Raw genomic sequence first — 15219 nt, 5'->3', positions numbered from 1 at the left:
TCATCCCTGATGTACAGATTTATTTTAATCAATTATATTTTACTAAGTTTCAACATTTTCAGCACAAATTTCGTCTCTTCTCTTATTTTTGCCAACTTCCACCCCTTTTCCCATGGAATTTTTTCTCCCCTTGTGCTGTGCCCTATTTTCTTTCTTATCATAACCACAATAAAGTGGTACCTCGGGTTAAGTACTTAATTCGTTCCGGAGGTCCGTTCTTAACCTGAAACTGTTCTTAACCTGAAGTACCACTTTAGCTAATGGGGCTTCCTGCTGCTGCCGTGCCGCTGGAGCACAATTTCTGTTCTTATCCTGAAGCAAAGTTCTTAACCCGAGGTACTGTTTCTGGGTTAGTGGAATCTGTAACCTGAAGCGTATGTAACCTGAAGCGTATGTAACCCGAGGTACCACTGTATTATAATCTAATGACTTCTGTTTCTCATAGCTCAAATCCTGATTGTGAGTTCAACATACTATAATAATTCTTTAAATAGTCCAAAAAAAAAATAATGCATCCATTCTTCCATAAAATACTCAGGGTGATGTACAGATTTATTTGATAAACAGAAGCATGGGTAAACTCCAAATGGGTCAGAAAACCTGCCCCACCCACTGCCTCACTTGGAGTCCTTGAGCTGAGCTGTGCCTTCTTTCTCTGTTCAGGCCAGCATCTCTTGCCACCTCTCTGCTGCCCTGCCCAGATGCAGCTGCAATAGCCTCTGTCCACTCAGCTTCCAGCTCTGCCTTTGGGGCCCAGCTGGTCTGGTCTGATCCAGGAAGGCTCTTCACATTCATTCATGCATCCATCCATCCATCCATCCATCCATCCATCCATCCATCCATTCTAACCATTTATACACCACCTAACACCGTAGTTTCTAAGAGCTGTACGAGGGGGATTACAGAACCGAAAGAAAGCTAATAACCACAAAATTAAAAAAAAAAAGCTCATTTCAACACCTCACTGCAACTTGCAACACAGGGCGTAATATGGCTGTAACGGGGCAATGCCATGCCCTTGCTCAACACCACTTCCCCATAAAGAATATGGAAGCAGGTTTCCTGATCAAGTGCCCGTTTTGAAACACTGCTGCGTCATTTAGAAACGCTTTTGAGAAATCTCTGCCAAGAATGACCTTCCAGGAAGGGACGTGGGGGGGGGGCAGGGCAGTGGGGCTGGACCACCCTGGGTGCCCTCACTGAGGGGGGTGACATTTGGCGTGCCGCCTGCCCGCGATTCCCAAGCCTCCCCCGAGCCATCGGGGTAAGGGCGGAGGAGCTGTGCCACTTTGCCGGCAGCATTCCCCCCTTCCCCCTTCGTTTTGACAGCTTGGGGGAGGATAGGGAGTCGTGGGCATGAGGCGCCCCGAATGTCCGCCATGGGTGGCTCGCTCCACCCCCATGAGCGGGTCACTCTGCCCCCGGCTGCAGGGCACATGCACCGCTCCAGGCACCTGAGCAGCTATCCCGCACCTGGGAGGGCACCCTTTACACGTAAAGCCACGTTAAAGGTGGCAGGATGGCAAAATGCTCTGTGTCAGCAGGAGTTCTGTTAGAAAAAAATGTGTGATCTTCCAGGGAGGCGCAGATTGCGGCATTTTTTAATCTCCGCCAAGCTAAGCAGTTGGCTCCTTACCTCTCTCGCCCTGACCTAGCCACTGTGATCCACGTGATGGTCACCTCCACACTTGATTATTGTAACTCTACGTGGGGCTGTCCTTGAGACTGACCCAGAAACTCCAACAGGTGCAGAATGCCGCGGTGAGACTCCTTACGGGGTCCTTGCTGCGAGATCACATTCACCCGGTGCTATACCAGCTGCACTGGCTCCCGGTGGAGTACAGGATCAGGTTTAATGTGCTGGTTTTAACCTTTAAAGCCCTATACGGCCTAGGACCCTCATACTTACGGGACCGCCTCTCCTGGTATGTCCCACAGAGAAACTTACGGTCTTCAAACAAAAACATCTTGGAGGTCCCAGGCCACAGAGAGGTTAGGCTGGCCTCAACTAGAGCCAGGGCTTTTTCGGCAGTGGCCCCGATCTGGTGGACACTTAATTGATTTTAGAATGAATTGATTTTAGGATGTATTTCAATTAATTGATTGTGATTTTATGTAAACTGTGTTATTTTTACTGTTGTTAGCCACTCTGAGCCCAGCTTTGGCTGGGGCGGGCGGGCGGGATATAAATAAAAATATTATTATTATTACACCACACCTCCCTCAGGATCATGCCCACCCTGAGCAGCGCAGGCATATGTTCTGCTGCTTCTTCCAGGAAAGACAGAAAGCAATGAGTTAGGACATGGGAGGGCAATCTTTGCTCTCTTCTTAGCAGTGGCAGACCTATGTCAAATTGGGGGCCCTGAAACGTGAACTGATATTGGGGACCCCTTCACAGCCAGCAGCAAGGTTTGGGCAACCGCTGTTATCTTCTTCAATGGCACCCCCCATTTCATCTCCGATGAAAATAGGGATGCCCCATTCCACAATGATAGTTTTGCTGTTTATACCCCACACATCTGAATGGGTTGCCCCAGCCACTCTCGGCGGCTTCCAACATATATAAAAACATAATTAATCATTAAACAAAATTCTCTATACTGGATTGCCTTCAGGCAGCTCAGGGCTCGGGTAACGCCATACCACCCAACATTTCTCTGATGAAAATAGAGACATCCTACCATACCCTCCAACATTATAGGATCAATCAGAAACCGGGATGGCTTCTCTAAATTAGGGACATCCCTGGAAAATAGGAACACTTGGAGGGTCTGCAGTGGGGTTGTTCGACAACAGATCGCCACATTTTTAATTAAAAAAAAAATTAGCTACCATGTCTCAGAGTTTGATTAAAATTGCTTTATTGGACGATATCACAAGTCACTGGTGTGAATAAAAATTTCCTGTGCCTTGTAGTTTTTGGGTTATGGGGTGTGTGTGAAAATTAGGGAAAGGGAAATGTTATATACATGCATGATGCGCTTTTTGAAACAAAGTTTTTAAGCAATGTGGACTAAATTTGCTTCTGGGGCCCCTCTGGGATTACGGGTCCTGAAGTTTAAGCTTCATTAGTTTCCACCCCCACTTCTTAAAAAAATTGCATAAAATTTGGCTGAAGACCACAGGTTGGGATAGGACAGGCTTTCTCAACCTCGGCCCTCCAGATGTTTTTGGCCTACAACTCCCATGATCCCTAGCTAGCAGGACCAGTGGTCAGGGATGATGGGAATTATAGTCTCAAAACATCTGGAGGGCCGAGGTTGAGGAAGCCCGGGATAGAAGGTCCAAGTGTCTTACTTTGCTGTCCTGATTTTGTGGCTCTCTCTGTGTGTCTCCCTTTTTAATTGCTTCATTCTTTTTTGCAAACCACCCTGGGAATATAACTGACGGTTGGTATGAAAATCAGTCAATCAATTTCCTTTATTTGACCGATAGCCAGAAATAAAACACAGAAATAAAACACAATACAGAATTATGAACTAAAACAGGTATGAAAATATTGTCACATACTCCCAAATTTCCAAGCGGCAAGAGATTTCAGGAGTGCCAGAGCTTGCTCAGGATTTGATTCCCTTGGAATGAAGATCGGTGGCTCCTTTAGGGTAGATTGTTTTCTTTGCACATATATACTATTGTTCCTCTGCCTAAAAAATCCACAATCAGTAGTCTGAACGACTACAGACCAGTTGCACTGACTCCAATCATCATGAAGTGTTTTGAGAAACTGGTGCGCCGTCACATTATTTCCTGTCTTCCATCAACTTTTGACAACTACCAGTTTGCATACAGGGCAAATAGATCCACGGAAGACGCTATCACTACCACTCTCCATGCTGCTCTGTTCCATCTGGAGCAGCCGGGGAGTTATGTGAGGCTGCTGTTTGTGGATTTTAGCTCTGCTTTTAACACTATCCTCCCCCATAGACTGGTGTCCAAGCTAGAGGCGATTGGACTCTCCAACTCCACCTGTCTCTGGGTTTTGGACTTTTTGTCAGAACGTTCTCAGAGGGTTAGAGTAGGGTCACATATGTCCACAGCCCTTAGCCTTAACACCGGCTCACCACAGGGTTGTGTGTTGAGTCCCCTGCTCTATACTCTCTATACGTATGATTGTACAGCCATTTATTCCAGCAACAAAATCATCAAGTTTGCTGATGACACTACGGTGGTGGGGCTCATTTCAGGAGGGGATGAGTCCGCCTATCGGGACGAGGTGGAGCGGCTTTGTGCTTGGTGTGGAGAGAACAATCTGGCTCTTAATACGACTAAGACCAAGGAATTGGTGGTGGATTACAGGAAAAAAAAGGCGGACATTCAGCCCTTGTATATCAACGGGGAACGGGTGGAGAGGGTGGCGGAATTCAGGTTTTTGGGAGTGACTATCGATCAGGGCATGACTTGGAGCGCAAATACTACTGCTCTGGTGAAGAAGGCCCAGCAGAGAATTTATTTCCTCAGACTTTTAAAGAAGAACAATCTGAGTGAGAGACTGCTGGTGTCCTTCTACCGAGGCTCCATAGAGAGCATTCTCACATACTGTATTTGTGCCTGGTTCTCCAGCTGTACAGCTAGGAAGAGGAAGGTGCTCCAGAAGGTCATAACCACAGCCCAAAGGATTATTGGTCATCCCCTCCCATCTTTGGAAGAACTGTACGGTTCCCGCTGTCTTAGGAAAGCAAACAATATCCTGCAGGATGCATCTCACCCGGGACACAGTCTGTTTGTACTACTGCCTTCTGGCAGGAGATACAGAAACATCAAGTCAAGGACAAATAGACTGAAAAATAGTTTCTATCCAAGAGCTGTGGCCTTCTTAAATGCAGTAACTCGATAGTGTGACCTGGGAGTTTGATGGGTGTGGGTGTGGGTGTGGCTGGAATGTGGTTTGTTTGGTTGTTGTTGTTGTGTTGCTTTTGTTGTTTTTAAGGGATGGCATCCAATTTCGTTGCACTTGTGCAATGTTGCACTTGTGTAATGACAATAAAGAATCTATCTATCTATCTATCTATCTATCTATCTATCTATCTATCTATCTATATACAACCTGAGCCATAGGATGGAGGGGCTTGCAGCATTAAAACTCCAACAGAGCTTTCTTCTCCATTCAGTTTCCAGGGAAACTTGGGGTCTAGCAAAGAGAAAGACATGCCTCTGTGTCTCCAGTTTCCGACATCTGCCAAACTCACACAAAAACTCTATTTTACAAGGTGGTTGCATCCATCTAGTCGAGGGGTGGAGTTACCCCATTTGTCTCTAGGGCAACAGAGTAGCCTCATTCTAATGTAAATGGAAACATACTTAGCTGGCCACCTAAGGCCATTGCCTTAACAAAGGAACAGGTTGGGCTGGTTTCCTCTTACAGATTTTACCCTCACCAACACAAGATTGGAAAGGACCTGCAGTTATCATCCAGAATGACCTCCCAAATCAGGTAATCTGATGGAAAGCAGAGGTGAAGTGGTAAATTTTGAAATGCAGGGTCATGTTTCCAAGGAGACTTTCTCCTCCATAAATGCAAGTACTATAGATAGCTATAGCTGTAGCCATAGTTATAGATATAGCCATAGATTCATGTACACACACACACACACCAGACAGCAGCAGTACATGACGTAATACCCAATTTATTAGGAACAGCATGACTGCAATCTTATAAACATAGTTTCCTGGGAGTACATTCCATTGAACTCAGCAGTGCATACTTCATAGCTTTATTTGTGAAACTCAGTGAGCTTTAACAAAAGATCTTCAGTCAGCTGAAATGCCGCTTTTAACTTATAATTAGAAATGCAAACAGTCTTTCAATGAAATGTTATCATCTGATCTGCTAATACATTAGGGGGCAATCTTTTCGGCCCCAAGGGTCACTTGCAGCAGTGGGTGCAACACACACACACACACAAACGTTTCTGTGATTTTAAGTTCTACCTGGACACTGAGGTCCAGGACACTGAGGTCCAGCACCGAGTGCCTTCTGGCGGTTCCTTCACTGTGAGAAGCCAAGTTACAGGGAACCAGGCAGAGGGCCTTCTCGGTAGTGGCGCCCGCCCTGTGGAACGCCCTCCCACCAGATGTCAAAGAGAACAACAACTACCAGATAGGGATGCTCGTCTCAGCATGCCAATCTCACCATTAAAACCAAACACTTCAAGCATACCAAAGAGCTATACAGTGGGCTGTTGGTGCACAATTTAAATCAAGAGAGAAAAAGAGAGAGGCATAAAGGAGTGGCCCTCTCTACACTCCTGTTTCTCCATCAAAATCACATCTGTGGTGGGTTGGAGAGCATGGGTCTCATGGAGATAGAGATGTGCAGGGCCAGGGTTGGCCCAAGACATATTGGCACCCATCGGCTCCAGCTCCCAGGGGCCAATGAAGTTTTGGCCCCCCAATGTAGTTTTTGAGGGGGCCAGGCACCCTTGTCAGGAGGTGTTTGGCTCCGCCTCTTAGCTCCTTGCAACATTGCACACATGGCATCAGGACGTCACATCAGGCCCCCTCAATCAGCTAAAGAAGATGGCACCTCTGTTGGCACTTGAGGCACACCACAAAATGGTTCCTCTCTTCCCCACCAGGAAAGAATGGATTAGTGAAGATGTACATGAGGAACAGTGGGGGAATGAAGATCTACATTAAGATGTGGACTGTCCCTATGGATTCTGCCACCTGAGGCAACCACATCCCTTTGCCTCATGGGTGGGCTGTCCCTGTGCAGGGCAAGTCATCTTGATCTGTCTATCCCTTCCTTATTATGCAAAAGACCCTTTGTTCCCAGACCTGCATTTAGCAGGGACAGTGGTCTTTTCTGGATTGAGAATACCAGAAGGGAGGCTAAAGCCCAACGTAGACATGTTATTTGATAAAGGAGAATTTTATGAAAATGATTTACATGTGGTACCTGACCCCGGTCAAACTGGCTAAAATATACACAAATAATAAGAGTACATGTTGGAGGTGTAATCAGGGGGAAGGAACCCTATTCCACATGTGGTGGACATGTCCCAAAATTTAAAAATTCTGGGACATGATCTATGAAGAATTAAAGAAAATCCTCAAAGAAACATTCAGTAAAAGATCAGAGGCATTCTTACTGGGCATTTTAACAATAAACATCCCTAGAATTTTTAAAAAGTGTTTTTCTTTATGCAACAACTGTGGCCAGAGTATTACGGTAAATTGCCAAGTACTAGAAAGGAGAGCAGTTCCCAACTAAAATAGAGTGGCAAAAAAATAATAATTATGTGAATGTGCTGAACTAGCCAAGATGACTGAAGCAATAAGAAATCACTCAAACTTAAGAGTGAAAAATGAATGGGATTGTTTTAAAAATTATATGCTTAAACATCGTTCCCAAATCCAAACTTGGGTGTGTTTAGAGTAAATTTCACTGAATGAAAATTAATTGGAGGAGTGATTCTAGAATCTAGATAAAGAAATGGTTAAATATATATTGGAACACAGTACAAAGAAAAGGAAATAAAAAGAGGAGAAGTAGCTGTTACGAGGTAGATGGAAGTTAAGCATTATAGGGAAATGGATGAATATGAATATGTAATGAAATAAAAACAGATTATAAATATAATTGTAAAGAGAAAAGATGCTGTGTAAGATGTGTAACATTTTTAAATTGCAATAAAAAATAATTTACTTATTTTTTTAAAAAGAGTGATGCAACCAACATTAGTCATGATACAGAGAAAAAGCCTCCATTTTCTTCCTAATTATGAATCATGCTACAGGTCCCATTGCTGTTATCCTGTTGGCGACATATGCCCAGTTTAGGAAGAAGATTGCCTGAGGAAAATGAATTGGTTAAGACCATCTGGTATATTCCTTATTATAGGATGAAACTCATTGACCAGACTCAGTTCATGACTTAAAGGAAATTGGGCACCAAAAAACCCCCCACACCACTGAGTCTTCTAAGACTTGAAAGGAAATTCTGCAGAATTTCAGAACATGTTGGGCAGTGGGAAGATTTTGGGAGGACTGGCAATGGGGGGGGGGCACTTAGCCTCCTTGGATGAACCATAATCCTCAGGCTCACAGATTTCATTTTGTTAAAGAGTAAGTTTCTAGCATTTGTAGAACCTGAGACATGAGACAAAAGGTACAGCATGACTAAGCCGCTTCTGGCGAAACCAGAGAAGCGCACAGAAATGCCATTTACCTTCCCGCCGGAGCGGTACCTATTTATCTACTTGCACTTTGACGTGCTTTCGGACTGCTAGGTTGGCAGGAGCTGGGACCAAGCAACGGGAGCTCACTCTGTTGTGGGGATTTGAATCGCCAACCTTCTGATTGGCAAGCCCAAGAGGCTCAATGGTTTAGACGACAGGCTCACCCTGTTCATACCCAAATGTGCCCTTAAGGCAGGATTTGTGAGCACAGAGAAAATGGGGAGGCTGTTCCCATTTCCATCCAAACCGCAGAGGAATATTTGAAGTCACTGAAAGAGTCATAATGGCTTTAGGACTGTTTTCCTGTACTGTTTCAGACATGTGGTTTATATATTTATGTATGCGTTTGCCTGGTACATTTATGAACATTTATTTTATATTTTAGACCCTATAATTCTCATAACAGTCTATATTATTACATGCACACAATAGACTCCTTGGGGAAGTGCCATGGCTGAGTGGTAGAGAAACAGGCTTTGTATCTATGGGTGAAGTGCGGTATACAAATTTAATAAATAGGAAGAAGATTATTTCAAGATGATGGTAAATCCTTGTTTTAGGAGTACTTCTAGAACAGCAGGTCTAAATGACACAGACCCCACCCCAAAGTATCTGGATAAATAGCTCACTGACCATGTAAGAGTTTTCAAAACTATTTGGGCAAAGATGGGCAGCTCAACAAGAACACGTGGCAGGAAAATTATATGGAGCACTCAAATGTTAATGAGTTTCTTCCAAGCAAAAGGTTATAATTTCATCCCTGCTGTGCTTGACGTTTTTAAGGTTAAACCTTCAGTTCAATAATTTTATGGGATTCAGATTTGGGCTGAAGCCAATTCATGCCCACTGGAAGTCGTACAGTCTGAATTCTTTAGGCAATTTTTCTCTGAACCAGGATATGTTTTGAATGCATCTTTATGATTTGACACAGATCTCCCCTCCATGTTCATCCAGGCCTGGCTCAGGACATTTAAAGATAGATACTGAATGGCTTCCTTCCTTTATTTCTGCTTCATTTGCATGAAATCAGCTGGATGAAAGCCATCGGTTTAAGATTACGCCCTTTGGACTTTTCACTATAACAGTTAAGTAAACTGAGGTCTCAACGAAGCAAAAGATGTAAGGAGACAATGCCTATTTGATAATGAACAACAACCAGCCTGCAATGAGAAAACTGTGCCCCTGGTATGATTGTTTTCCAACTTCTCCATACAATGGCATCTTATCTACAGCATCTAACTATTCTAAAATATTGAAGAGCTCTCTCAGGTTCGCGGTTTTAATGTGCCGCTCTCAGCAGTACTTGAGGGCTGTTTTAAGAGAACTCCTTTTCAGAATCGCATGTGTTCATGCAGAGATGGTAATACTGAAATACCAGCTCCTGTATTGCTGTTTTGCTCCTTTTGCAGAGATTTGTGTGGAGAGTTAATCACCCCATTATCATCATCTCACCCGTGGTGTTCAGCTGATTCTTTATGTGACTTTTCTCCTTGCAGATCCAGATAAGCCGGTGACTGCAAAGACTGCAAATTTTCTAGCGGCAGCTGTTAAAATAAGGGCCACAACGATGCTCTCTGAGTTTTAATGTGTGTAATTTTTAATTTAATGTTGCAGATGAATTTGCCTATTTGGGTTCATCTATATCACTTTGCACACAAATCGCAATGGCTGGGGGCTGGATGGAAATGCCTTTGAAAAAGCAAAGTGAAATCAGACAGATTTATCTAGTTCGGCAGGGGGCAATTTTAATCAGGACCAGGGTGGGTGGGGGGTTAAATCCTCCTCTCTATGTGCCACCATCCCATACTCAGATCATGTTCCCCTGCTCCACAGTCACTATTTAAGAAGAGCTGAAATCTTGACATATTCAGTGTAATTATGCATTAAACATCACATCTCCTAGGGTTGCCATATGTCAGGAATTTATTGGACATAGGCGGAATACTGCAATTGGAAACAGTGTCTGGGCAGAAATCGCTCAAAATGTCCAAGAAAATTTGGACGTATGGTAACCTGTGTTGGCAGTGTCATTTCTGGCAATTTCCCCTAAAAATTGCAATTTTGCCATAAAAGTTCGAAAACAACAACAACAACAAAACTTTTGTGTTCGGATTTTCGCTTTTTGAAATATGGCAACCCTATTCTAGACTGGCCATAAGCCTTCTCACAACGCAACTCACAGCAATGTCCTCTTAAACCCATTGATGTGGGGGTGGGGTGGGCAAGGTGAATAAACTGTCTTTTCCCCTTTTGCTTAAAACTTTTGCTTAAACTGTAGTGTTTCCCTTTTCTCTCTGCATTCCCTCCGAATAGATATTGCGTTTCCTGTCTTTTCCTAGCATAGTATCCATCTCTGCTCCCTTTGGTTCATTATCACTTGGCACACAACTGCAGGAGTGAGACGGCCTTCAGATGAAGACCAGGAGGCTTCAAAGCAGAAGAGAAACAGTAACTCAAGTGTAACGGTCTCTGTAATTTAGATCATAGAATCGTAGAGTTGTAGAGTTGGAAGGGACCCTAAGGAACATCTAGACTAACCCCTGCAATACAGGAATATGTAGCTGTCCCACACAGGTATCGGACCTGCAACCTTGGCGTTATCAGCACCACACTCCAACCAACTGAGGACAGGTTAAAAAGACATTTTCCGGACTGTTCAGAATATACACCTGTTGCCAAACCACTTGGGAATGTATCTGCCACAAGGAGAGGCTTGGCCCCCCTGCCCCAGATCCATTTGAGACAAATCCTGCATCACTGATGCTCAAACAACTATCCCCAGTGACCCATTGCTTGCCCAACCCGTCATCACATATTTCACTATTCAGGGCCCATCAGGTTTGCAAAACTGATTGCAAAGCACAACCACTTCTGCTTTTTGCAGGTATTTATTTCTGGCAAACCTTCTCCCCGGCGTTGCTATTCTGATCAGAGAGCAGGTCAGGCTCATTGGCAGAAGGACTCCTGGCGAGAGTTTGGGTGAACACTACTGCCATTGTAAGCAGGTAAGAATACTTTTCTTCTTGTTGAATACAAAATTCAGCCAAAACATAAGAAGCTTTAGAAACCATCGTTTTCAGAGGGCTGAGACCAAAAGGACTTTGGAAGTGCATAATGTTGGCTGTGTTTAACTCTCATTGAATTTGCTTTCTTATTCCTACAGTCATTTCTTTTCTTAATTAGTGGTGGTTCTTCAGCTTAGTCAGGTGGGATATATCAGCGCTTAAGCCTGTTAGTTGTTTTGGAATTTCCTGGTTATATGACAAGCAATTTCATAATGTCGCAAAAGAGGTCTGTCTTGTTGTATGACACTCCTGCCCTCTCACTAGAGGGAATCCTATCGAATGATATTTTCATTTTGACTCATGCCCTTGCTGTTAAGTATATGCAGGGTTTATAAATCACACAGGATTCTGTACCACAGATAATCCTGAAGAGTTTTGTGTAACTGACTCCCACCTCTACCCCACCTGTAAGAATAGGAAGTGTGCAGATCTATTTTGATTAATAGTACTGAAACAGGTTTAGAGACAGATCTAATTTTGGGGGAAAAACTCAGGTGGCAGTTTTGAAATCTCTCACATGTATAATTGCAGAACTTTTGAAATCTCTCATATGTATAATTGCAGAACTTTGAAATGCCCATGAAGAACTTTATGTTCTAGGAAGAGTGTTGTGTGGTTTGAGATGGCTGTATGGCATTTACAGTACAACCCAAGCAGGCTTACTCAACTTCTGTTTAATGAGACTTAAGTCTATGATCCATTCACATTTCTCTAGGCGCATGTCCCCACAAACCCACAAAGGTTTACTGTTCCGCATAGATATGCACAGGGATGCTGTGGGTTGTATCTGACAATAGTCCTACTCAGATAAGACCCTGGAGTCAAAGGGTTCAAATCTATTAATTCTGATCAGCTTACTCTGAGTAAGACCAACAAGGGATACAATGCTGTGTATGTGCAACAAGGAAACAAATGGTAAGGAGAGGAATTTGAATGGGCAAATTAAGCTTGCTTTATGAGAAGGCATTTTGGGGTGTTTGTCTTAGTAACCTATCACTTTGGTTCCTCTCTGCTTTCCTGTATAACATGGTGGTCACCAGCGAGTCATTTTTATGAAAAAATAAAGGGGAGAGAGAGAGAGAGAGAAAGGAATTATGGGAGTTCCCAGACTGGTTGTTTATTGGACACTCAGGCTATGTTTGCCCAGAGCTTGCATGTTGCTGGAGGTCCTATGACACCACCAGTTTATAGAGCATTGCTCCTGATCTGTCCGGTCAACAGTTGCATGGCATGGCCAGCTAAAGTTTGTCATCCTGCACTTTCCAGTTTCAATTACCCATCACTTTTCCATGGGACTTTTGTGCTGTTTGTATGCACCATATTTGGTCGTTATCCCATGTTTTCTAGCGCAATGATTCCTTCGCTTTTCTCATCACAAAAAGGCGAAGGAATATTTGCAATGGAGAATGTGGGATAATGACCACATATGATGCACACAAACAGCCCATCTGCAAGCGCCCCGTGACTAGGAATGTTGACATTCCTTCACCTGACCCCCAGGGGTGTCTAATAGTGGCAGCCTGCTCTGTGACTGCATCGGGGGCGCCTTAGTATTACAAAACCCAAAAAGTCAGGGCAAGAAGACAATATTGGTTTATAAAACCAATATATGTGCTGTGGAGAAAGTGACTAGAGAATTTTTCTTTTCACCCTCTCTTGCCAATGCTAGAACTCAGGGCCATCTAAAGAAGCTGAACCTTGAGAAATTCTGGACGGACAAAAGGTTCCTCACAATGCACATAGTTAAACTATGAGGTTCGCTACCCCAAGATGTGGTGATGATCATCAGCTTCAATGGCTTTAAATGGTGCTTCTTCCTGGGGGGACGCAGGGGGATGCGTACCCTTAAACATTTTGTGAATCTAACAGGAGAAAAAACATTTTTTTAAAAAAACCACACCAAAAACGTTTCTTCTCTAGAACGGTGAATTGTCAGTTCTGTTGTTACCCCGATGCATGTTCTTTGTACTTCTGTCCATTTACTGTATTTATTTTCCCCGATTTGAACTATATCATTCTAATTTTCTTGAGTCAAAATGAGAGTACCCCTCAACATTTTTAAAAGACAAAAACAAACCACTGGCTTTAAAAGTGAAATGGGCAAATTTATGGATAAGCCTATCAGTGGCTGCTAGGCATGTTGTCAGTTTGTATCTGGACCCAGTTGAAGCTCCACACGTTCGTATTTAAAGCCCTTCATGACTTTGACCTGAAAGACTTCTTCCTTCCCTACAGACCCTCTTAGCTCTGCAGAGCAAGGAAGGGGCCATCTTGGTTGTTCCACCATCCTCAGAAGCTCAGAGTGGTGGTGGCCCAGGAGAGGTCATTTTCGGTGGTGGCCCCTAAGTTGTGAAACTCCCTCCCCAGAGCTGCCTCTGGCACCTTCATTATTACAGCTTTCTTCGAATGCTGAAGAGGCACCTGTTTACCCTGGCTTTTGACACCTGAGGTGTATATTTCTAGGACCCACCTATATTTCTGAGTTTTAAGTGGATTAAAAACTGTTTTTAATCTTGTGTTTTAAGGCTGCAACTTACCCTTGAATGCCGGTTGCTGGAGAGCAACAGTGGGCGTCAGCATTTGTACTCACATCCTGCTTATGGGTTTGCCAACGGCATCTGGGTGGCCACTGTGAGAAACAGGAAGGTGGAGAAGCATCCACTGGTCTGATCCAGAGTATGACTCAGTGATTTCTCCACCACTTTCAATCTCTTCCTATCACGTACAGCCACAGAAGGGCCTTGGGTGCGCTTTAGGTTGATTTCTCCAGTATGAACTACTTGGTGTGGTTCAGATGTTGTAATATTTAGTTATCTCAGTTCAATAATGCATACACTCCAACATTTATCTGATGAAAATAGGGACATCCTTAATAATAATGATAACAACAACAACAATACTGTGGTACCTCAGTTTTTGGATGTCTCCAGTGCCAAACATTTCGGTTTTCAAACACCAAAAACCTGGAAGTAAATGCTTCCGTTTTCAAACTTGCCTCGGAAGTTGAACGGCTTCTGCTGCATATATCAGTTGTTTTTCACAATTCTATCTATTGAACTGGCAGACCGCACCTCAGTTTTCGAATGTTTTGGAAGTCAAACAGTCTTCTGGAATGGATTATGTTTGAAAACTGAGGTACCCCTGTACTTTTATTATTTATCCCTCATCTATATGACTGGTTGTTTATTGAGCATGCATGATATGTTTGCCCAGTGCTTGCATGTTGCTGGAGGTTCTATGACATCACCAGTATACAGAGCATTGATCCTGATATGTCTGGGCAACAGTCACATGGCATTGCTAGCTAAAGGTTGTCATCCTGCACTTTCCAGTTTCAATTACCCATCTCTTTTCCATGGGACTCTTGTGCTGTTTGTATGCACCATATTTGGTCATTATCCCACGTTTTCTAACACAACGATTGCTTCGCTTTTCTCATCACAAAAAGGCAAAGGAATCTTTGCAATGGAAAATGTGGGAAAACAACCAAATACAGTATGATGCACACAAACAGCCCATTTGCAATCACCCCATGACTAGGAATGTTGACATTCCTTCACCTGACCCCCAGGGGCATCTAATAGTGGCAGCCTGCTTTGTGACTTTGTAAATAATAATAATCAGAAGAATAAGAATACAGTGGCACCTTGGTTCTCAAACTTAATCTGCTTTGGAAATCCATTCCAAAACCAAAGCGTTCTAAAACCAAGGTGTGCTTTCCCATAGAAAGTAATGCAAAATGGATTAATCCATTCCAGACTTTTAAAAACAACCCCTAAAACAGCAATTTAACATGAATCTTATGATCTAATGAGACCATTAATCCATAAAATGAAAGCAATAATCAATGTACTATAGTATAAAATAAATAAGACAGTCTTGTAGATGATAAAAATTAATTTTTTTTCCTTACCTGCACTGATGATAATGGATGGGGGGCTTTTCTCCATTTCCACATACAATTATTCAAT

General features: G+C 43.3%; 1 protein-coding gene across 8 annotated transcripts in view; it reads left to right on the top strand.

The window, feature by feature from the left end:
- Nucleotides 1–11080: 11080 nt before the first annotated feature.
- Nucleotides 11081–15219, top strand: part of LOC310851465 (sialic acid-binding Ig-like lectin 13) — a 29822-nt gene continuing 25683 nt past the window's right edge. For 4 of the 8 annotated variants that reach the window (XR_014567753.1, XM_083753919.1, XM_083753917.1 and 1 more), the window contains exons 1-2: nt 11114–11188; nt 13774–13870. Coding sequence is in view for 3 of the 8 variants with exons in the window: in XM_083753919.1 (XP_083610045.1) it covers nt 13848–13870 (23 nt within the window). In the remaining 5 variants the exon portion in view is untranslated. Of the gene's footprint in view, nt 11189–13773; nt 13871–15219 lie in introns of all 8 variants that reach the window. The other 4 variants (XR_014567752.1, XM_083753920.1, XM_083753918.1 and 1 more) reach the window with 1 other exon arrangement.

This window comes from Podarcis gaigeae (genome assembly GCF_964106915.1).
Source record: "Podarcis gaigeae genome assembly, chromosome: 8".
Taxonomy (NCBI): domain Eukaryota; kingdom Metazoa; phylum Chordata; class Lepidosauria; order Squamata; family Lacertidae; genus Podarcis; species Podarcis gaigeae.
Note: the sequence above shows the minus strand (reverse complement) of the source record. Positions and strands in the feature narration are given on the sequence as shown.